This window comes from Natator depressus, chromosome 8, assembly GCF_965152275.1.
Source record: "Natator depressus isolate rNatDep1 chromosome 8, rNatDep2.hap1, whole genome shotgun sequence".
Classification (NCBI taxonomy): Eukaryota; Metazoa; Chordata; order Testudines; family Cheloniidae; genus Natator; species Natator depressus.
In genome coordinates, this window is record NC_134241.1 from 10063234 (window position 1) to 10088975 (window position 25742).

Below are 25742 nucleotides of genomic sequence, written 5' to 3' on the forward strand. Positions count from 1 at the left end.
CACAACCCAGTAAAGAAGGGCTGGAGAAATTACAGGGTAAAGGTAATGTCTCTCTCTCGCCACTATTTTGACTGTATTTGTTCAATTAATTATTTCTATCCTATTTTTTCCTCCTAGGCTATACAGACCTTTTTTCTTATTTCCCATGAGCTCTACCTTTTGAGCAGGGCTTTGTGGCCCAATGACAATTTCCTGCTCATTTTCTATTGAAAAACTAAAGTGGAAATAATACTCCCATATTAGTTTAACAACAGAGAGTGGGCCTAATTATCCCATGAAATTCACAATGCCTTTTGAGTTTGAAGTACCCAGAGGCCCACAAATTGCTGCCTAAAGGGCAGGAAGCAGCAGTTTAAAATTGCCACATTTCCTCCAGTCCTTTAGATCAATTCACCTGCAATTACAGTTTAAATATTACTTTAAGACAGAACTAGGAGTCTTACACCAACTCCCAGTTTAGCATGTTAAAGCTTAAGTTGCAAAGAACCTACTAAGCAGTGCTAATAAGGACGATGTCCCAATTTTCTTAGAACAATTTTACAAAAGTGCAGTAACTCTGATTTTTCAAATGCCACCTCCAAAACTTTTAAAAAACAGTCCTCTCTGGCAGAGAACCATCCACCAGAAATTTATAAAAGATTGTTTCCGTTTAGGTCAAAAGTGGGTTTTCAATGGAAAGCTACCATAGACACAATCATCACTGTCTGTAGTCTACCATCACCCCATATTACAGTACTCCAGCAAAGAATGAGAGAGATCTAAAGAGAAGAATATTATCTTGTGTGCCATTGTATGCATAACACAAACATAAATACCAATTTCCAAAATAAACAGAACATAAAATATACTATATGGTCAGAAATAATTGGGATTCCAATCTATTGCATGGTAAAGCAGTTCAGGGGTATATTTTTCTTTTTTGATCAGGTAGTGTCTGTATAAAATTACACATGGCTGTAACAGCCTCAAGCTGGAAAAGTTGGCTTTTATTTTAAAACCATGTCAAATTGTATAGAGTCATGTTAACAACGATGTGTGAGATAACTCAAGCCCTCAATAAGGGTACACAGACATTGCCTTTCAAAGTGTGTATCTTCTAGGCAGGTTGGGTAGGATTTAAATACAGGGACTGTTAGAGAAACTGTCAGATGGTATTTATTTTGAGGACTGTAAATGTTGCTGCAAGACACAACATACGGTACAGCCAAAAAAACTGCAGTGCCTAGAGTGAGCACATCAACTATTCACAAGATTTTGGGGCATTTTTTTGTAGGTTCTATGGAACCTGAAGTTGCCACAGTAGACATATTTTTAAGCATTTGCTTTCTTCTGTGAAAATACCAAAACAACCAAAGAGAAATTACCTATTGCTTAGTGTGCAAAGGACTGCTCTAGGAAAATGAAGCTCTGTAGGAAAGCTTGCATGGTTACTGCCCAGGTTCTCTGGAAAAAGACCCTGATCCTATTCCCATTGATGCCCTGATACTATAGTGCTATCCCACTGGAAAAAGAGAGAAGAAACAGAGAAAGAGACTAGGAATTGTTGCCACAAGCTTTGGTGGAAGTCAATTCAGGCCCAGACAGAGGACTTCATTTTCCAGGACTGGCAATCCAGTACCATTTACCATCACTCCATTCATTTAAATTCTGTTTCAAATGTTTTAAAACAAACAAACTATGAAAGCAGCATGGCTATTTCAATTTGGTACAATGAAAGCAGCAGAGAACGGCTCCAAGATACACAACAGCTTTCCTACCTCCCTAAGAACACAGGCATGTTCAGTGTCTTGAGACGGTTATGGAAGAAAAGAATGTGTCATTTTCCCTACTTATAAATTCGTAATTGAACACATATAGACTGATAGATTCCAAGACCAGGAGGGACCATTGTGATCCTCTAGTCTGACGTCCCATATAAAAAAGGCCATAGAACTTCCCCAAAATAATTCCTAGAGCAGATCTTTTAGGAAAACATACAAGCTTGTTTTAAAAAGTGTCAGTGATGGAGAATCCACCATGACACTTGGTAAATTGTTCCAATGGTTAAAAATGTATTCCTTATTTCCAGTCTGAATTTGTTTAGCTTCAACTTCCAGTCACTGGATTGTATTATACTTTTCTCCGCTAGATTAAAGAGCCCCGTCTCAAATATTTGTTCCCCATGTAGATACTTATACAGACAGTAATCAAGTCACCCCTTAACCTTCTCTTTGTTAAACTAAATAGATTGAGCTACTTGAGTCTATCCCTATAAGGCATGCTTTCTAACCCTTTAATCATTCTTGTGGCTCCTCACTGAACACACTCCAATTTTTCAACATCCATCTTGAAATGTGGATACCAGAATTGGACACAGTATTCCTTCACTGGTCACACCAGTGCCAAATACAGAGGTAAAATACCTCCCTGCTCCTACTTGAGATTCCCAATCACCTGTTTCCCAAGCATTGTATTAGCCCTGTTGGCCACAGCTTTGCAATGGGAGCTCATGTTCAGCTGATTATCCAAAAAAACCCCCAAAAACAAAAAACCAAACCCAAATCTGTTTCAGTCATTTTTTTCTCAGGACAGAGTCCCCCATCCTGTAAGTATGGCCTACATTCTTTGTTGTATACTCTAGATGTATACATTTCCATTTTCCCATAGTAAAACTCATTGTTTGCTTATGCCCTGTTTACCAAGCAATCTAGAGCACTCTGTATCAGTGGCCTGTCCTCTTCGTTATTGATCACTCACCCATTTTTAGTGCCATCTGCAAACTTTATCAGTGATGATTTTATGCTTTCTTCCAAGTCATTGATACAAATATTAAATAGCGTGGGGCCAACAACAGATCCCAGCAGCACCTCGCTAGAAACCTATCAGTTTGAAGATGGTTGGCCATTTACAATTTCATTTTGAGACCTATCACTTAGCCAGCTTTTAATCCACTTAATGTGTGCCATGTTAATTTTATTTTTTTTCATCAAAATTTCATGTGGCACCAAGTCAAACACTTTAGTGAAGTCTGTTACAACAACACTATTACCTTTAACAAGCAAACTTGTAATTGAAATATTTTGGGGGCAGCTATATACTATCAATGGTTTGTGTGCCCCTAGCATAACATGACTTTGTCATACTATCAACACAAGGAGCTAATTCACTGAACAAGTCTTGCCTCTTGGTCTGTGGGTTGGAAAGTCACAATAATGGATGGAGTTCATGCTGCCACTGAAATGACAGGAAGTGCTATACTACAGTATTAACGCAATAGTCAAAGTTGAAAGATGGTTTCTATTCTAAGCCCTATATCTGATTCCCCTAACTTTCTCAAATTACATGTAAATCTAAAAGATAATTAGAGGGCCCTCTTTGTGCATTCAAATTAACCACACAGACTTCAATGGCTATACAGAAATTTCTATTGACTAAAAACTAACCCAAAAACTAAGGGAGAATCAGGATCAAAATTTCATATTTTTAAATACTGTACCTAATTAGAATGGTGGCCATTATAAAGCCAGCAGTTACACTGTAAGTGAAATCTGAGTTATCACATTTTTTCCTACTGTAGTTACAACAGGAAATAACTGTGTGGTATCTGCTGGCAAATGCTGATGTTTTAAGTTGTGACCATTGTATATGATGTATTTACCTGTCCGATGGATCACGTGTGATCTAGGGAGAACACAAACCCTATACAATTGCAGTACAATGGACCCTTGCAAATCCTCATGTCACTGATTTGCAAACTTCATAGTCCTCCAAGCAGTCTCATCCCACTATTCAGTGAAGATTTAACAGCCCAGATCCATAGCAAAGTCTCATGTTAATTAAGCTTCATTTCAGAATATACTATAGTACATTTATTATTATTTTTTTTATTTTAAGAACACTAAAATGTACCCAATTGTGCATCTTAGAATAAACATACCTTAATAAAATACACACTACTGGATTTTTTACAGGAGAGAGAAAAGAACACAAAACCCTGCCCCCCAAAAAACAAACGCAATGGGCTTCTGACCTTCAGGCCTGGAAAAATTAGATAGTTTAACTATTAGGACTTGTTATAAAACCTCAGGCTTTGTGGACCTATTGGTGGAAGTGAATTCTAGAGTCCAGAGCCCTTCACTGGAATGCATGGCCATAAGCCACCAGACCATGGAATCTAGGGAGCTAAATCCTGAGAGGTACAGGGCTGAGCAAATGTAACTCATGAGTTTCAATGTCAGCTGCAGGTGCTCAGTACTCTTCAGGATTTGGCCTTGTGACTCTCAGCTTGAACACCTGACCTTGATTTTGACAGTGGCTCCCAGTGAGAAAGGCAGATAGGCACAGCCCAAACCATTTAGAGCATAGCAACCTGCCACCAAATTTTGTTCTCTCACTTGCTAGTTTTCACAACTGAGTCATCTGCAGTTAGTCTCCCAGTCATCAGTGTGAATTATAGAGTAGGTAAGAAGGTATGAACAGGAAATATTCCCCTACAAGGTTAACAATGGAGACTCGGCCATGCTAAATTAACAGACATATTTAAAGAAGCAAAATGTTTTGGGTTAATTTCAGACCAGCATTATTAATTCCTATGTTCAGAGCTTGAAATAGATTTTGTGGCTGATGTCCATAAATGATGTCACTCATGGTTCATTGGTCAAATTAATCGGATATAAAATAACTAAATTGAAAATCAGTAGGTCGAGCTCTTGTTGAGTTCTGCTGGAGAGCTAAGCAGGCAATCGCAAGCTTATTAATGAAAAAAGAGAAGGATGAAAATTGAAAAGTTAAAGCAGTAAGAAGCAACAGATTGAACATTAAATTTGATAACAACCTGCATCAAATAAAAAAATACTTGCTCCTTTTTTACCATCAACTCCATCAAACTCTCCCCAAGTTAACTAAAAAAGCTCCACTGGATTTAGCTACATAACTCCAAAGGGGGCAATTTCAGACCAGGTGAATTCTCCATGGTTTCAGTGGTGTTAAAACTTTTTCTGCTAATAGCCAGATTCAATGCCACAGGGGCTACCCAGATTTATTTGCCCCCGGTGGTTGTAAATCTATCTGGGCAAGGGTTACAGTGGTGCAAGCTACCTGTAACTTCTGCTCCAATAAGCAACCTGGACCCCACTGGTGCATCCCCCAAAGTGGTAGGTCTGGAGAGGCAAGGCCAGCGTGGCAGGGAGAGGTGCTGATTCGGAGCCTCTCCTAGGCAGATTTTGTTGGTGGACCATATTTTAAACCCGCTTTCTCCAGTGGAACTCTGGAAAAGAAAGCTGCCACCCATCCAGGGAATGAAGCTCTCCCTTTGGCAAGGATGTCCCTCAAGTCCAGAAGGGTGCACTTCCCCACACATGGAAGAGTGAATCTGCCTCTAGATCTCAATTTGGCCCATAAACATAAATACCTTCCACTGACTGTATTGAGAGGGCTGCTGGATAAATCCTAAGTGAATCTTTAGTACCATAAGAATAAAAAGTATAACATTTTGCACAAAATAACGATCAATTTCTATTTGATTGTGTTTAAAATTATGTACACATTGAGATTGTGTGTGTCACACATTATTCATGTCTAACAGATACAGCATTGTAAAAAAAATGACTTAACACACTGACCTGTGTCAAATGAAATGCAATATTTTTGAAGGGCTAATCTGCAAATTTCATACAAAATATTTTAAGTTTATAATACACACTGCAATAGGAATTTGCAATACCATTTACCCAAAGGCAGATTTTAAAGGGGTGAACATTTAATACTTTTTCCAATATAGTGGGATGCTGTAAATTGAAGGAAGGCTTTTATAAAACCCTTTTCCTGTAAACATAAATCCCAATCTTATAAAAACAAGCCTTTTATTAGCACTAAAAAAGACTTTTCTACTCAACACATTCACTTCATGTCCTGGGGCCTCTACACTGAAAAAAACCCCAAACCAGCAATAAATTTAGAATCTCTAGTAAGTAGGTTATTGTATAAATAGGGAATAATTTACACAGCAGCAGGGGTCATTTGTAAACATTAAATAATTTCTGAATGAATGGATTACTCAATAAATTTCAGATACAGATAAACAGCAAAAATACAGACACATTAAAAAATATTACTACAGTGTTGCTGGCAGCAATTCTATGGTTAAGATTTTTGACATATTGAAAACACAGCAGTCTTTATTTAAGATATATATCCTTAGCCATGGCAAGCCCAGTAAAGACTGCAGACCCTGGTTCGTATGGGAAGTCAGTCTATTCACAGGAAAAGTCAGCCAGCTGCTAAGGACAATAACAAATGAAAAATGACAAAGTCAAAAGTGGTGGCACTGACAGAGAAGTGGAGGGCCTCTACAACTATACCCTTGTGGCTTCTAAAGCCTGATTTTGACAATTTATAAACCTGTGCCTGTGGACATGCTGAAAACCGGTGCATGGGCTCAGAGGTATGATGCTTCTATTTTAAATATTAATAATAATGACAATATGATCCAAAAAATGACAGCAGAAGAATGTTAAAGTTGCTGATTAAACACTCAAAAGTCAAGAATTGCCAAAGTTAATGATGCGCAAGCAATCTGAACTCTTCCCCCAAGTGCAGGGGGATGCAGGTAGAGGACTCCACACACACCTTTAGTTATTTGTCTATTTAAATATCATCAGGGCCTGCATGTTCTTTTTTACTGTTCTTATCCTGGTTGACAGTCCTTTCCTAAGGGTTGCTGAAAAGGAGACATTTCTACCAGCTTTTTATTGTTATAATTTGTTTTGGTTCATGCCCACAACACGCAAGGGGCTTTCCACACCAAAAGGGACTAACTAGAACTTACAAGCTAAAAGACAGGAATGGCCAAAGGATAGGTGTGAGGTTTTGGGGATTACCCAGAGCAGTAAAGGGTATGGTCACCACCTGCCTGTAACCAGAGATGCCTTTATTCTGTGGAGCTTTGGCTCAGATCCCTGACACAAGCACAAGACCTCACCCTGATTTCCACCAGCCTAGTTACTGCTTGCAGGGTGACCCCAACAGCCCTTCCAGTCCCAAGTCTCCCCAAATCCGTCCTTCCCGAGTTCTTAACTACCACGCACTCAGACTTTTCCCCTTTGGTTCATCCCCCCCAAAAGAGTAAAACCAGCCCCCCGACAGTTTTCAGTTCACTTTGGGACACATATTCCACACTGTTTGCACAACAGAGACCAGATTGGGACAAAAATAAATAAATATATTTAATAGAAAAATCACAGATTTAAAGAGGAAGCAGTAAGGAAAAGCAGACACAAGTTACACAGAAATAAACATAAAGATGCAACCTCAAACTTTTCACTTCTATATTAGTTAAATTCTCTTTTCTAATACAAGTTACCTTTTGCCTCTGAACAGTTTCTCAGTGTCCTCTGTTATAGAGGTGGTCCAGACTTTCACGTATAGCACCCTGCTTAGATGTTGACCCTCAGTTTCTGGAGAGCCTTTACTTCAAACCTTCTTCCCTTTCAACAGGTTTTGCAGTTTCTTTCCCCCTTTCTCTCAGGCTTGATCTATACTAGTAACTTATGTTGGCATAACTACATCACTCAGGGGTGTGGAAAACTGTAAATGTAAACAAAACTTGTTTGTCTTAGCAACTGGCTGCACAGGAAGTAGGACTGAGTGGACTTGCAAGCTCGAAAGGTTTACATCATTTTGTTTTTGAATGCAGTTATGAAAAAAACAATTCTACATTTGTAAGTTGCACTTTCACAATAAGGAGATTGCACAAGGAGTACTTGTTTGAGGTGAATTGAAAAATACTATTTCTTTATCTTTTTTACAGTACAAATATTTGTAATCAAACATAATAATAAATTAGCACTGTGCACTTTGTATTTTGTGTTGTAACTGACGTCAATATTTTTGAAAATGTAGAAATCAAAAAATATTTATAAAAAAATTAAATTGGTATTTTATTATTAACAGTGCAATTAATACTGTGATTAATTGCATCTATTTTTTCTAATCTTACAATTGTGATTGTTTTTTTAATTGTTTGCCCTCATAAAATACTTTTTAAAGCTTTTCTCTGAGGTCTTGATATTTTACATGTCATGTGATGTACTCTGCTCTGACGTCAACGACAGCTTTCTCTTTGATTGGTAGGGGTCTCATAAAAGGATGTAGGTAGGCACTTGCATTTGCTTTTGTTACAAAAGTTGAGCTGCATAATGTACCACAAGTGATTAGATATTATCAAGAAAAATAGTAATGACAGAGCAATGTAGGAGAGTTTACAAACTACACAATATATCATTTACCATATTCTATTCACATTTAGAGCTTTCATTCAGAGACAATTACAGTAATTTTACCAAGATAGCGCAAGGTAGGACAGGCTCAACTTTTGACAATTGTTTTTTATGTTACAGTATATTTGTTTGAATAAGTCCATGCAATTTGTGTTTTTATGTGCGTGGGTTTTATCACATAATTCAATGCTCTTTCTTCTAAAGCAAAAATCAATACTGGCAGATAAGAAAAATCAATGTTCAGCATTCCTAAGCAACCCTACACCAACAAGCCTGCATATATAGCCCACAATTCATAAGCAACTCTGGTGTAATAAATAATAACAACTTTGCATGTTTATAGCGCTTTGTATCTCCAAAGCACTGTAGACATTAACTCTTTAATCTGCACATCAATCTTAAGAAGTGGGAGGGTAAGCACTGTCATCGTAACGAACTAATGTCTGGAGGCCCAGCGCTCACGGATAAAGTTCCTGGACTACGTACTACAGAAACTTGTATTCTAGAAAAGACTTCAGGACTCTGCTCAGATTTTTTTTCATATCCAATGCAGCCTATATTGTGGGTGGATGGGGTGTGTCCTGCTTCAATCTGAACTGTCACTACCATATTTGTGTTTACTAATATTAAATAATAGCAATATAAATAATACATGTTTTCCTGTGGATTTTCCAAACTTCCTGCAAAATTTGATAATATTTCCTACAGCAACCCAGGGGCCATACTCATGACAAATGGCGATCTGTGACTGTGGTGTGATGGGGTAGAATATTCATAAATAAGGGATCATGCTTCCCTTCCCCAAGCTCCTTCCCAAGTTTTATCATAAACAGAAAGAAAAGGATGTTTCTAACTTATCTGCAAAAATCAAACACTGTCCTTTGGAACAAGAATAAATGAGAAGAAGTAGTAGTTTAGCTGGTTGGCTGCTCTCAGCAAAGAAAAGGAACAAAGACAAAGAAAAAAAGATACAGCACAATGGTGCCCTATCACTTATCTTGGGCCTCTGGTCCTAAAGTTGCTGGTCGGCCTTTGTAGAGAACAGCCAATAAAATAGTGAGCATCGTAAAGCAAGTACAATTATCTCAGTGATGCACTGATAAATATACCAATGCTTAGTGCACTCAACTGAGCAATGTTATTTTTCAGTTCCCTGTGGGAACAGTTTTTCTAAATATCACCTTCAAAAATCTATTTTCTGAATCCAAAAAACAAAACAAAACAAAAAACCAACAACCACAACACAGCATAAAACTAAGTGGGGAACAAATGATGCTATTACTAGCTCCACAGCTAATTACCATCTCCCAGGTTTGATTGTGTTACAACACATCAAAATACAGACTGCTTACTTATTCAAGCTTTGATAAACATCACCATGTAAATCACTTAGCGTTAAACAGGAGATTGTGTAAGAAACAAACACTCCCTCAAGTTGGGCAGGCCACTAGTCAGGTGTCCAGTACAGGAAGAAACTACCCGCAGAGGAATGCCTGGATTCATGCCAATATCTCAATAGCATTTAGCACGACTGGAGGAACAGGGAAGCAAGCAGCAGAAACGCGCAGACATGCAAAGAGACAAAAAGGAGATTAAAGCAACAGTGTCAAGGTAGACAGGCTCCACATTTCACACACATTAAAAGCAAAAGGTAATGTTTGTATAATACAGAAAACTAGTAACAAGGCTGTTACAGCCCATGCTTCTTATCTGGGTAACCTTTCAGAAACGCTCTAACAACAGTGGGTTTGCTGTGATCAAAGATGTGTATATAGCACTCTGACCTCTACCATCAGTCCTTGAAAGCAGCCTAGTTACTGGCATTCTTGCTATTATTAATCTCTCTCTTTCCTGAATTCCCTTTCAGATCCAACCTAAGCCAAACAATTAGCATGTGAATCAGCAGTGATACAAAACATACACAGTTTCACTCCTCTTGTAGCCAGGTTTCACAGCTTTTTTTGCCACAGGACCCTAACTAACCAGAAACCACAGTTTTCTACTGTATTACCCAAAGATATTTTAGAGAGAGAGAGAGAGAGAGAGAGAGAGATTAGTTCACTCATGAATAAATATAGCTGTCAACAATGTCTTCCTGGTCAGCCTAATCCTGTGATGTGGAATTTAGAGGGATAGATGTTTCATCTGGTAAACTCCAGATCTTGAAATAAAATAATAATAATAATAAATTAGTGAGGCATTCAGTACGGACTTCTCTCAGTAACAATGGTCAGTATTACTGGAGAATACTGAGCTAACAGCTTGACTTTTATGAGTACAGAAGTATTTACAATATATCACTCTGGGATGATGAGCTAACTAGCAATCACAAATTACATGGGTCCAATAAAGCATTTTCAAAGTTCCGGTCAAGGCTGTTACTCCTTTGCCAATTCTTTTTGTCCTCTCTGTGTTTCCCAGAACTTTCCTTCTTATGAGAGGCATTCACAGAAGAAGCAGAGGAGCAGGCTGAAATCCTGTAAAGTGTTGTGTCAAAAATGCAACGTAGGTAAGTAAATCTCTCTTAAAATAAGCTATTTACTGTATATTCAAACCAATTAACTATTTTCCTGAAAAATCTTGTCCAATTTAAAGGAAGTTTGCTCCAGCTACAGGGTTTCACAAGTCGCTGTTATGAATCGTGTGCCTATTGAACATATAGGAAGACTTTCAAACCCATCTCTTTTAGGTATTCTTCAGTCACTGATCTGCTACGACTGTCTGCTACCCCCTGCCTTTGTTTGTACCAGGTCTGCCCAATTTAGACGGTAAACTCCTTGGGGCAGAGACTTATCTAATCTGTGCGCTTTGTAAAACACTATGCATGCCATATATTGTAGGTAAGAAGTCTCAGGACCAGATCCTTAGCTTGTGTAAATGAATATTCTTCCATCTAGGTCAATTTTATACATTACCACCAACTTACTGTAGTGGCTTACAAAGCATGCACCTCAGCACAAAGAAAATGAAGCCGCATTATTGGGTGTTGCTGTGGGTGGTTTGAAAGTTAGCTACATTATGCATGGAATAGATACACTTTCACTGTGCAGTAACCACACAACAGGCCAGATAATCACTTGGTGCAAATCACTGTAGCTCCATCTGCTGCTCCAGCCCCAAGACGTTGCTCTCTCATTTTCTTTGTGCTGAGCCTACATACTTTGTAAAGCCACTGCAGCAAGTTAATAATGATGCATGAAATGAAAAATCCTTTTGAGTGCACCTGAACACACAGAGGGATGGACAATACAATCATTGTGATGCTGTAAGAAGAAAAGGAGTACTTGTGGCACCTTAGAGACTAACCAATTTATTTGAGCATAAGCTTTCGTGAGCTACAGCTCACTTCATTGGATGCATACTGTGGAAAGCATCCGATGAAGTGAGCTGTAGCTCACGAAAGCTTATGCTCAAATAAATTGGTTAGTCTCTAAGGTGCCACAAGAACTCCTTTTCTTTTTGCGAATACAGACTAACACGGCTGTTACTCTGAAACCTGTCATTGTGATGCTGTGTTATTTCATATCTGCTACTTTATATATACAGATAGACAGGTCCAGTTCTCAGCCAAACTGGATTTACACTGGTGTAACTACACTGAGTGTATTGGAGTTGCTCCTGATTTATATGGGCGTAAATGAGACTGGTATCATACATACAGTATTCTGTATGCAGTGCTGTAGCTGTGTTGGTCCCAGAATATTAGAGAGAAGGTGGGCGACGTCATATCTTTTATTGGACCAACTTCTGTTCGTGAGAGGGACTAGCTTTCAAACACTCTAAGCTCAAAAACATGTCTCTTTCACCAACACAAGTTGGTCCAATAAAAGATATGACCTCACCCACCTTGTCTCTCTAATATAGTATTCTGGTCAGGCACAGCCAAAAGAACACAAAGTCTCAAAATACAGAGACGGAGGGCAAAATTCTCTATTGTCCATTGGGTCAATAGATTTAAGTCCTCAAAGAATTTGGCTGGCTACAGTCTTTACTGATATTTTTAGCCTCTGAGGAAATTAGCTAGCTGGAGATTTTGAGAGCAAGAGCTATTCTGTGACACAAGTGCCCCTACCGTGCACCAATAGGAATGTTCACAGTACTACAAAACTTGCTGGAAAATGTTTGAAGACTTTTTCAAAGCACGGTGGAAAAAGAATTAAAAATGGTCACCATAGCCACTGTGGTACTCAACGTCTACCTGAAATAGCTGCAGACAGTAGAGGAATGCTAGAGAGATCACATAAACTTGGGACTGATTTCTGGACAAAAGAGACATGCAGCTTCCACTTCGTACTGTTCCTTCTGGGCCACTTTGACCAAGTTGTCTGATTGCTTCTGAGACAACAAATATTGGAAATAGCCCAGGAACTATGTTGCTCAACATATATTTTATTTATACTTGTGATATACAAGCACTTCAATTTCTTCTGAGGTGTGACGTGCGGTTGCATAATATGCAAAACTTCCTGGTAGCATAAGCGCTACATACAACCATGCACTTAACCTTACAAGCTTCATTTTATGCTCCAAATTGCAGGTTAAAAATACTACTTTGTCCACTTTAGCTTTCTATGATCAGGCAAAATATATTTCAAGAAAATAATTTTACTTGTCTGAGCCATGTATTGCCACCAGAATTCACTTATGTATTGGACAAAACACTCTTCAAAGAAGGATTTTTCCCTAACCGTACGAAAGAAATTGGAGAACAGATTGCAAATATTAAGGCCTTGATCCAGCAAACACATGTGTGAGTAACGTTACTTATGTGAGTAGTCACTGACTTCAGTAGGATTACTCATGTGAGTAAATTTTCACGTGTTTGTCCCTGAAAGACTGGGGCCTAAGTCTTTTCCATTCTTGACAACATTCTTGAGAGGTCTTTATAATTATTTGGTATTTATTAAATATTGGATCTGACATAAGTGTATGAAACTGAATGCCTCTAACTTGATTTTTACTGTGACACCTAGGCACCCTCTGAAAAGTGTATTTCCTTGGAAACTCTATTTGACAATACAACATTGACACTTTCTACCAAAGCTTAGCCTGTTGTTCCAGGCTTATCTCTGGACTGCCATCAGCATCTCATACCAAAGTCATGCCAGCTTGATCCCATCCCTTTGTAGGAAGGATCTTGTAATCCTTGTGAATGAAGCTTGATGATGACAAGTATGTTTTACTGAGCAAGCAAATATATCTTGGCTCAGAAGCATCAGCAGGGGACAGGAAACAATCACACAAGTACTCCAAGATCACAGGATATTCATCCTACCTTAAAGCTTTCCCACCTGCATCCAGTAAAGTCACACTCATTTTTAAAGTCCCTTTACTGATGTTCAAGGTTTTCTTACTCCGTTTTATTTTTCTGATTATCTTTCAATGTATATTGCAACTTGTCCTTTGGGGTGGAATTTTCAGGGAAGCCAGTCACCTAATCCCCCCTGAATTTCAAAGGGATCTGAAGGCCTAAGTCCCTTCGGACTTGTCTCCACTGCAGTGTTAGCTCAAGATATAACTTGAGTATAGCCCTTAACCTGACTCCAGTCCACACACAGAAGTCTCTAGCTTGAGTTAACTGGTGCTTTAAACTGGAGCTCACTAGCTATCAGCAGGTATGGGTTAAAAGTGGAGTTCTGTAATGCAGTGGAGACTCTGCCACTTGGTGCTGCAAATCCAACCACTGCAGCTAGAGCTTTGTTTTACAGTGTAATGGCTCTCACTCCAGTTAGGCTAACTCAGGAGAAGTTACCTCAAGTGTAGGAGAAGTTACCTCAGCTGACACTACAGCAAAGAAACCCTTAGTTTCATCTGAAAAATCCCAAAGTTCTTAAAGTACCTGCTATTTTATTTGCCCTTAATTTAATAATTCAGGGACCTGGAGCTTTCTGTAATTTTGTGATTTATCTGTGGATTACTCTTCCTAGAACCATCAAAACCTCCAACCTTACCTTACTAATAAGCACAGATTTTGCTTATTTAAAACAAAACCAGAAATTCCCTTTGTTTGCTATTGCTTTTAATGGTTTATACTTAATTGATTTGTATTGCAGAAGTGTACAGCATCTGGAACGTATTCATATTTCATGAATTCAGGCTTCTATGCACCATGTTTTTTGTCTGAACAAACTTCTTCCAGAGCTAGGTAGTAGGTATGCTGCAGTGTACAATTCACCCTATGGTACCCTGTGTTCCAAAACATCGGATTTTTCTGGAACAGTTCCAAACCTGCTCTAGCCTCTGTTACTATACATGTAAACGTTATACTCCGCAACAAAAGCAAATGTAATTTAAATGCTCAAAGAATGTCTCAAGAATCCATTTTAATGTTCTCTTTTGAGTTTTCTAATTTTGGTGTCCATGGAACTTTACAAGGGCATAATAGAATGTAATGACAGTGCATCCTTACCTGTGTACCAGCTGCTTACGGCTTACACAAATAGCAGTCTCATAGTCGTGAGTGACGCACACTTTATGTGGGTTGCACTTTACCTTCAAACATGGATCTTTGGATGGATCAAGAACTATTAAAAACAAATGTAAAAATAACAAAGTTAGGAGTTTAAGTGAAATTCTCTCATCATTCCCAATTCAAATAAACATGGAACTAGTGGGAATAAATATAGAATCATAGAACTGGAAGGGACCTCGAGAGGTCATCTACATCTAGTCCAGTCCCCTGCACTCGTGGCAGGACTAAGTATTATCTAGACCATTCCTGCCAGGTGTTTGTCTAACCTCCTCTTAAAAATCTCCAAAGACTCCACAACCTCTCTAGGCAATTTACTGCAGTGCTTAACCACCCTGACATTTACGAAGTTTTTCCTAATGTCCATCCTAAACCTCCTTTGCTGCAATTTAAGCCCATTGCTTCTTGTCCTATTTTTAGAGGTTAACGAGAACAATTTTTCACCCTCCTCCTTGTAACCTTTTGTGTACTTGAAAACTGTTATCATGTCCCCTCTCAGTCTTCTCTCTTCCAGACTAAACAAACCCATTTTTTTCCAATCTTGCCTCATAGGTCATGTTTTCTAGACCTTTAATCATTTTCGTTGCTCCTCTCTGGACTCTCTCCAATTTGTCCACATCCTTCCTGAAATGTGGCACCCAGAACTGGACTCAGCTAGAATGTTAATGAGTGGGTTCTGTGAGGCCCCAAGGATTCCCCTCCAGCACATCATGGAAGAGGTCAGGATCTTGATTTTAGGTCTCCCAAACATAATGGCAAGGTTGCATCTCCAACTAATTTAAATTATTTTTATATCATTTTTATTTGGACTTTAATTTTATTACTTCTTCCTCCCAAAGATTTCCCCTAATTCCTGCCTCGCATCCCCTTCCTTCCCACGTTTATTGCTTATTTGAAACATTTTTGTTTTCATTTTGGAACTCCACATAAGGCGTTTATGTCAAATTACCCTGGCTGCTTTTCCCATCGTTGGTTGATGCCCAGGGAAGTTTTTTTTTAAAAAGATATTACTTTTTACAAAAAAAATGGAGTAATTTTTAAGTTCCAATTCAATTACCGCTGACGTTCTCCACATGGCAGCAAATGTATTTCTAACAACTAGAGGGTTCTTTTGCTCTCCTGCAGTGCCGAAGCATTGCAGCTGTTCTGCATTGGTTTAAGCAGTCAGAGCAGCAAGAGCTCACCACATTAACACCCATTACAGATTTGTGACGGGCAATTGAGCACAACCATTGCGTATGTATTTAGAGGAATACAAGGCGTTGGAAGTCTTAAAAACAACAAAAAAATGTAAACAGCTTTTGCTCCTAAATCCATTAAACGGATAGAAAAGGTGAAATGGGGAAAAAGGTCATAAGTTTCCAATACCATTAACATCTAATGAGTTTCCATTAGGCAAATATATTGTATTGTCTGTCTCTACCTAGTATGCTTCTGCAAGCAAGGATCATGAACTAAATTGAACCCAAGTTATGGTAGGGATAAACTTGGCTTTATGGATAAAATCCTGCTGATTTTACTCAGGGAAATCAATAGTAGTTTGGCATGAGTAATAGGAACAGGATTTGGGCCATTATGAAGTATATGGCACTAAACACAGAGTGAGTGCTCAACAAATAAAAAATGGTACTGAAGAATTCTATCTGTAATACTCATCTTTGCAAGGTACAATTACTTATCTGCACGTGAATTCTGAAACCAAGGATAAAAATTGGTGCAGCTGTAAAAGTGACTAAATCCTAAAACAGTGTCACATTATCATCTATTTTAATAAAAAGGAAACAAAATGTTTAAATACTCTTCACAAAAAAAATAGAGGATTCCAGTATGGGAATCAAGTCTCAGAGGGGTAGCTGTGTCAGTCTGTATCCACAAAAACAACGAGGAGTCCGGTGGCACCTTAAAGACTAACAGATTTATTTGGGCATAAGCTTTCGTGGGTAAAAAACCACTTCTTCAGATGCATGGAGTGAAAATTATAGATACAGGCATAAATATACAATAATAAATCTGTTAGTCTTTAAGGTGCCACCGGACTCCTCGTTGTCAGTATGGGAATGGTGCAGCAGAACCTTCACATGTATAGAAAGCATGTATTGAATGCTCTTGTGTTTAAAGATTTCAGTGGGGCCAGAATTTCACTCCTGGATTCTATTTCAGTTACAGACTCACACCTTCTCTGTGTTTCAATATTTTCTCTCTCAAATGGGAATAAGAATAATAGAAGGGGCAATCTATACTGGGTACGAGAGATCAAAAATGTGATTGCCAAAGAGTTTAGAGTCTTAGAACATTAAAGAAATTTAGAAGGTTATACTAATGCTATGCAATACAATCCCTATAGACAGGGTACAAAATAAGAAATAATTTCTAAAACATACCAATCAAAGATCATGCTTTGTGAATCAGGTTTCTACAACACTAGAAGCAGATGCTCATCATCTGCAGAAGGCCTTTGGGAATAAGATGAAATATAAAACCCATATTTGACATCACATTTGTGTGTGTTCTACAGCAATGAGTGTGAAGTCTTTGAAATTAAGAACCAAAATTATAAATACATAAATGAAGGGAGGGGGAAGGGCAAGAAAAAAGTAATTTTTTAAAATAAAAATCTGAGGTCAGTTTTATTACAAAAATAAAAATCTTTAAGCATTCAAGGGAAACGTCAATATTCTGACACACATTTTTCCTGTGAAAAATTTCAAATGTTTGACTTCTCATTCCAATTCACGATGATTCTCTCTCTCCCCCCCATCAAAACTTTTGCTGGAAGGAAATTCCATTTTCTGGCCAGTTCTGCTGTGCATCTAAACCCTGCAGTCTCTCGCTATCTGACAGAGCGAGAAAGGAGAGCTCTCTGGGGCAACCCAGGGAGTGATGAGGGCATGGCTAGCGAGTCCAGTACCTGTATAGATTCAACAGCCACAAAACTTCTGTGGGAAGGTCAAGCAGCATTGGGCCTTAGCTCGCTGGCTCTAAAGATTAGCTGCATAAAAGTGCCCAGGTGCAGTGCTTCCATTCATGTGTGATGTTTCCATCCCCAACACAATGCCAATTTATTCAAGCTGTGAGCATGGAACCAGAATTCCAGCCACAGTCATTGAAAAGCAAAGTGGATACATCGTAGTACACAGGTGTCATTTCATTTTCATCTGACCTTTTATTATTTATTTATAGCAAAGTATGCACCTTGTTAAATCTATAACTCTTCCGATTCCCTTTTAGAGATATCAAACTAATTGGGAAATAAACAGTAGTGATTGCATCAAGCCATTAACAACCTCCTAACAGTATGTTAGCATCTCTTTTTTACAGGGCATTGTTATGAAAATAATGATGGCACTTACACTCCGAGTGTCTTCCCCCACTAGTCAGAGAAGAGAAGACCACCACAAATTATTCTCTCCGCATCCCCAATACTTGCCACCAAGAGCTCCAGGTTAACAATATAAATCATTGTTGGAAAAGAGCTAACAATAGTACTTGAGACACTTTTCCATTACATTTCATGTTTTTACATATTACTACTATAAAGGAAGACGTATGACTGATAGGAAATGCTAGGATTCGGGCAGTAGCAATGCACGCGGAGGGTTGCAATATAAGACTATACTGTAGATCAGGGTCATGTTAATCGCAACGGAGCAAACTTATTTTTCACATATGTAACTTTGGAAGCGTGGTAACAAATAAAATATCTCTTGCTGCAGCGGCTGTGCAGTTCTGCAAAACTTGTACAGCTAGTTCACAAGGGCAGATTTATGACCTTGATGCTGTTTTCATGACCATTCTTTTGGGAAGAGTTCAAATTCCAAACCCGCACATTTTTAGTAAAGTTTATATAAAAAAGCCAGGCAATCAAAAAGAAAATGACATGTAAACACATTTGGTTTCAAAATTGCCATACAATAAGTGCTATGATCACTCCAAAACAAAAAGACTTTTGAAAAATGAAATGTCAAAAGCAGTTGCCTCACACAGTCCTCTTGGAACTGTTCTCAGCATAAAAGAAAACAAGACCATCTGGTAAGAAAAGCTATGATGAACTGGAAAATGGGACCTGAAGTCTATAATGCAAAGATTCTAGTTCATTTTGTATCACAATAGAGCATGGTAATAAAACATTTATTTTAAATGAGACACTGAAATGTAGTTCTGTATTTTATATATTTGTCTCCAGCAGTGCCCACAAAGATCTTTGTTCTGTGTAAACACAGAGGAAGGCACAGTCCCTGACTGTACAAGCAAGCAGAATGGGGTCTGAATGGGGTGGGGTCAAAATGGAAGCCTGTGAAAAGCTGAGTTAGGGCAAAGCAGAAGACTACTACTCATTACGCTGGACTATTCCTTGCTAGGCATGAAACCGTTATAATGCCTAAGGCTGAACTTCAGACTGAGTCATTCCCTACTCTCTCACTCACAGCAGCCCAGCAACTGGCCAAAGCACAGGGTGAAATAAGCAGCTCACTACTGACTCCAATAGGCAATGGATGTGGGGCAGGTCAACATGAAACAGGCAGCTTCCAGAATCAATTCCGCACAATCATACACTGAATTATGGGCTTAGACCCAGCACCCACTGAGAAAACAAGACACCTATACTATTCGGCCATCATTTGACTAAGAAAAAGTTGTTTTTAACATTTATTAAGATCCTAGTGTAGGCGGAGAAGTTCTAGGTTTAACACTTGTTAGCTGGTTGACGTAAACCCCAAGCTACCATTTAGGCTTTATCTTCACCAGCTACCATGTTAAAACTAGAATTGCCTTATCTATGCTAGGATTTTAAGATGTGTTAGCCAACCTGTTTTTAAAAGAGCCCATTCTTCCTAGTATAGACTTGTCCTTTGTGTTTGTTGTTGAGATCATTCAGTTTAAAAAACTCTGCTCTCTTCTCCCTCCGAAAAGCCTGGCTCCCAGTACAGATGAAGTAAAATATAACCAAAGTGAGTTCTGAGCGTATACTAGCATTAAAGCAAAGAAAATTAGGAATCTGATTACCCTGCCATTTGTGTGTGCAAGGTCACAGTGTGAGTCAATGGCAGAGGCAGGAAAAGAATGCAGGAGTCCTAAATACTAATCTCTTACTGTGCTCTAACTACCATAAAACAACTGCAGTCTGTTGATACCTGTTAGACACGAAGCTCCTTCTTCCCATTCTACTTAATCTTATGGTTCATTAAGTCATGGCATGGATTTGATAAGAAATATTTTTTGGTTAGCGTGGTTGGTTGTAACCTCTGATGCCATAGATGTAATATTGTTAATAAACTTGTTTTTACAAAATACTTTGCTTGAAAGAGCAGATTAGAAATCCCCAAAATATCAATATCAAGTAATAACCATGTTTTTTATTCTGCTTCTGCAAAAGTCAGCATAAGTCATTCTGCTTCATTAGAGAGAATATTGCCATTACCCCTCCCCGCAGGTCTTGCGGAGAGTATGTCTTCAACTAGCGTACTCAGATATTTAACTCTCACTCTCTCTCGCCACGTAATTACTCGTAGCAATTTGCATACAGAAATCAATTCAGCTAAAATTTAATTACCACAGGACCAAATGCTTCAAACATGTATGTGAATTATTTTCACAATGCAACAAAACAGCAACAAATCAAGTTGTTAGCATTTATTGAATCCCTGTACTGTTGTTGTGTTTTAGAGAAACCATAACATTTGAGCAGTTAAAGAGATCAGTATTGTGGAAAGAAACATCTATTTTCATTTGTATGGGCACTCTCAAAAATGATTTCTCATAACCAACATACGATCCTTTTTGACATTGCTGAGGGCTACCCAGGCTAAAGATATTGTAAAGGACTATGTGTTGGTTTGCTTGCCAAGTAACATGATAAAGAACATGAATAATAAGTACTCCAGTGGGCATTCTGCGCCAAAAAATTAAAAATTAGGCACCACAAAATTAAAAATTCTGCACACAATATTTTAAAATTCTGCAGATTGTATTGGTCAAAATAACACTAAATTATCACACCAGTTTCAATTATTTTGATAATTTATTTCAAAATACCTGTCAGCAAGTACGTCTGCAACAACATACACACACAAATTCCCCCAGGAGTAGAGAAACCCCTATGTCAACCCCAGTTCCTGTTTCTCTGGCCCCTTCCCCGCCTGCTCCCAAAGCCCAGCTGCAGTGCCCCCCTGGGGCAGATACCCACACCCCCTCTACTTCAGAGCCCAGACATTGGGCGCCTCCTTCCCCAGATACCTGCACAGCTTCCCCCCGCCCCACCCCCCACCCCGAGCTCAGGGATCCAGAGGGAGAAACAGCCTGATGCTTGGTCCCAGGCTTGCACAGAGTTTCCTGTGTGCTGCCCTCTCCTTCCCTCAGGGCATGCTGGGAACTGCAGCTGCCAGGAAACCTCTAGCTCCCTCCCCTCCCACCCAGCAGTATCTTCTATGTGCCAGCTGAGCTCTGCTGGGTCCAGTGGCCCCTAGTGCCAGCTAGCAGCACTGCAGACCATTTCTGTGGGGGAAAGGAAATTCTGCACGCACGTTCATTTCTGCAAAATTCTGCATTGCGCAGTGGTTCAGAATTCCTCCGGGAAGGAATAAGAGTCTGCTTGACAAACCTATAGAAATAAGGTGCAGTTATAATAGGTGAAGAGAGGATAGAAAAGACATGACTTAATGTCAGTTAAAAGCCTGCTTATGATAAATGTATGTTGCTGAATTTAATATAATTAACGTGCCAGCGTATAAGTATTTTATTCACTTAAACTGTCATGCAGATTTAAAAAGTTGCAAGCAGTTAGTTTATTTGCAAGCTGAAGAGAATCTCCTGGGAAATGCAAAGCATCCTCGACTCCCACTGAACTCATCTGAACTGTTGTACCTCCCAGGATCAGGCCCTTTGTGATCCACCATCATCATTCCCTGAATCCATTCAGCTAGCAACAACGTATGGACTTAGTCCTGCAAGGTGCTGAGCGCTCTCACATGCTTGAGGATGCTCTGCATGCCACAGAATCAAGTCATATGAAAGGAAGGGGAAACATCTAGGCAACCTAGGGTGAAACAAAAACTAATCCTTTTACTCCTCCAAAGAAAATGTCTCAGGAAACTACAGATACAGCAAACACTACTATCAGAAAGCTATTGAGACACTTATAATATTCCGCTGTGGTCCAATATATCATAAGAGAAGGTTTACTGGTAGCTTGATTGCTAGATAGCTGTGCCTTTTGACAAGGGAAAGTTACAATTTCTCTCTCAACACCTGTTAGTAATATTTTCTTACAAAGGGACAGGAGAATAGCCCTAGATATACTTGAGTACATAACGGTGTTGCCAACCTCAAGATATCAAAAATAATGAGTCAGATCTGCAAAAAATCATAAGATTGGCCCCACAAATCATTCAATTTTAAGATCAAACTATGTTTTTTATCCATCTTTTCATTTTTTAACCCCCCTGCTTCTGACTATGTGTGGGTATAATTTCAGGTTGAAAAGTCAATCTTTAATGTACACAAAAAACGCATGCCTCCCCATGGCTGCTCAGATAGAGACTCCACTTACCCTCTCCTCATCCCTAAGACAGGGGAACTGCTATCTATTTCCTATTACTGTCTTGATTCCCCTTTCCCCCCTGCCTTGCTGCCCCCAGGGGCTCCTCCCTTTCTCCTTCTCCTGACTCCTCCTTCCCCTCCTCACCGCCTCCCACAGGTTATTTCCTCTGCCTGGATCCCAAGTAGAGCAGAAGTCCCAACGCAGCATGAAGAGGGGGGTGTCGCTGCTGGGTCACAACAGCAGCTGTTCCCCAACTCCCCACTCCACTGCCTCCCACTTCCCCAGAACCTCTCTCTCCTATAGGGCTATACATGAAGGCAGAGCTAGTGGCAGGGCATATCCGTGTCCTCAGCACTGAGGCTATCACACAGAGTTCTGCCTGCATGGCCAGCCCTAAAAACTGTGGGAATGAAGGAGTTTCTCACATCATCACAACAGTTCCTCCAACAGCTGCCAAAATCCCATGACTTGTAATCAGATGACGGGAGTTGGCAACATGGCAAAACTGTCTTCCCTTACCTGTTCAGAGGGGACTCACTTTCTCCACCCCCAAAGGCTGGAGGAGTGAGCCCCTGCGTCGCCCACCCCATCTCTGTCTTCTGCACCCCCATCAGCCTCCTTCCTGTCCCCCTGCATCCTGCTGTCAAAATATCAGGGACTACCTCGGATTGATTCAGCTTCAAGCATCCAGGGATGTAAAGGCTGCAGAGACCTACAAAGAACTATTAAAATTACCTGTGGCTGGTAAAAAAATAAAAAGGTTGTGAAAACACATGAAAACATCCATCCAGGATCACAGGCACCTGTGAGTGTTATCTGGATCAAAGAGAACCTCCTGGATCTGAAGAGTGAGGGAGAGTATCTATGAATGATGGCAAGAGGAAGTCATTGGGATGAGGGGGCAAAAGATGAACTTATTTTTGGTCACACTCAGTCTTGTGCACTCCCTCCAAATGCATTCAGTTTCCTACTCCTTCCACAGTCACTCTGCCATTGCTCCCAGGTACCCTGCCCTGCCTGCTCTTCATCTCTAAGGGCTTTTAACGCAAGGGCTTTTAAAGGGCTTCTGGGAAAGCCACTACTGATGCCATCCATTCCCTGCTGCTTCCAAGTCCAGCCGTATCAGGTCTGGTCCCAAATATGCTGCCTCACTCTTTGCCTGACACCTCCTGACTGAATTTTACACCCCTCCCCCATGCAGTGTATTATGATTATCAAATTAATTTGAGGACGAGAGAGAGGCAGCACATTGGGTACAAGCATGGGCAGAGCTGGTCCCATGAGTAGCAGAAACTGGGTGAAGACAGGAGAACCAAATGGCTAGCTGATGACCTCCAATCAAAATGGGCCAAAATCGAGTGGTAGTGACAGAATTCATGTTCTTACATCAGAATCTCAGCTTTTATTGTAAAAGAAGTAACATTCTAGCCCTCTTGGCTGAAGAGAAAATTTTGAAAATGAACTTTAAAGGCTCAAAACCCAGAAAGCACATAAAAGACTTCAAAATTATTATTTTTTTAAAATCTCATGATAATTAAACCAGTCTCATGATTTTGGAATGCTTGGTGTTGGCAGTACTGTGGTGACTCTACACTGACAAATATCATTCTTGATGTAAACTCTCTTGGCCAAATTCAGCTCTCAGATACAATGGGGTAAATCTAGAGCAATTCAATGGACGTGAATGGAGTTTCACTAGCTGTAAACTGAGAAAAGCACTGGTCCAATGCCTACAGAATATGAAGCAGAAGAACTTTAACATTTACATGTAGTTAAAGACACACTTTTCCCCATTTTAGACGAATATAGATAAACATTATGAATGGCTCAGGACAGAGAAGTTACAGAAATGTTTCCTAGCTCAGAGTGTAACTATTCACTGGCAATTGTGAAATATGCTTTACCTAAAGTGATAGTATGATCACGGGAAAAAACTAAGAATTAATTCAGATTGCTGATTTCTCAGATACCAAACTCTCTTGCAACTTTGATTAAAAGCAACATTGAATTATCAGGGTGTGAACTAAGTGAGTGCAAAAACAAAAGCAAACGGAATTGAAACCAACTACCTCAGGCTATACACTTTCCTCCTTATTCTTAAAACAAAACTTTTCCCCCAAGTGCATTGTATAGCTTTTCAGTAGATATTTTATATTTTTAAATCTGCACTGAAAACGTACAAATAACATGCATGTTTTATTCTTAGATTTGTAAACGAAATGTGTTTCAGAAGCAAAATCGCCTCATTAACAACACTGAGCACATTATCATTTAGTAAAAATTAAACACTGAATTATCAGGTTTACGAATCTATACTTCAGCAGGAATAATAATGTTTCATTTCTAGTAAATTGCTACATGCTCTTAGCAGTGTGCCATGAGCTTTGGAAATTTATATCCCTGAAGGCCGAAAAGTCATGCGTGAGATTGGTGTGTGTGTTGACAGTTTGAATGTTAGTGTTATTACAGAGGTAATAACTGCCAAGCAGTGAGCCAGTCTTATGCATCCAGAACATGCTCAGATTTAAATCTTACAATTAGACACGGTGGGAGATGAATTCTGATTTTGGTTACCACCCTACACAGAAAGAGAGGCCCCACTGCTTTCAGTGAAGTTCCTCTGGATTTACATTGAGGTCAGAGCAGAATTTGACCCCAAATATTTTCATCTAACTAGAGCAAAATATATAGGATCATTTTATGCTCCATGAATTCAATACTACAATGTGGCCTTCAATCTCACTAGAAACAACATGCTCAAGAAAGAATCACCATTTTTTCCTTGATTTTATCCTTGCCCTCAGTATCTTAGATAATGCATGGTAGCGGACAGTCTTGTTGCCCAGTGATTGAAGTTGGGACGCTCCCTGTAAATCAGAAGGCTTCATTTCTCCTGATGACGCTCACTGTGTGACTTTGGGCAAGTCACTTAGCCACTCTGTGCCTCGCTTTGTCTGTGTTTAAAATGGGGACAATACTACTTACCCACTTTTATGAAGCACACTGAGATCCTCAGAAAGCCCTAAAGCATATAAGCCCAGAGTCACTGTGAATGACAGTCACTGACTGATCAAAAAATTACACAAAATGGCTAAAATCTTGCAGAACTATTAGCCAGGTTTATTTATCACAGCTTCTGACTGTTGCCATGGAAACACATGCCAGCACTTCATTTCCTTTTTCAGGACATAAAGACTTGTTTCCATATTACATTAGTTTTAGTCCACACCGAGCAAAACAAAACACTAGAAAAGGAGAGGAAATGTCCAAGATTGATCTGGTCCAATGTTCCCTCTAATTTTTGACAGGCTGTGTGCGCAAAAAATTTCTTCTGTGCAAATTTTTGTGCTTTGGTGCAAATTTTTATGCGTGCAGTGTTTCACTGTGTGTACGGGGTTTAGGATCTGTGTGCACGCGCAAAAATGAAAAGTTTCAAAGATAGGTGACAAAAATGAGTAGAAGACTCAAAAAATTTCCCTAT

General features: G+C 39.3%; 1 protein-coding gene across 2 annotated transcripts in view; it reads right to left on the reverse strand.

Moving 5' to 3' along the window:
- Nucleotides 1-25742, reverse strand: part of SPOCK1 (SPARC (osteonectin), cwcv and kazal like domains proteoglycan 1) — a 455324-nt gene that overhangs the window by 165036 nt on the left and 264546 nt on the right. For both annotated transcript variants that reach the window (XM_074960402.1, XM_074960403.1), the window contains exon 4: nucleotides 14665-14779. In XM_074960402.1, the coding sequence (XP_074816503.1) occupies nucleotides 14665-14779 (115 nt within the window). The remainder of the gene's footprint in view (nucleotides 1-14664; nucleotides 14780-25742) is intronic.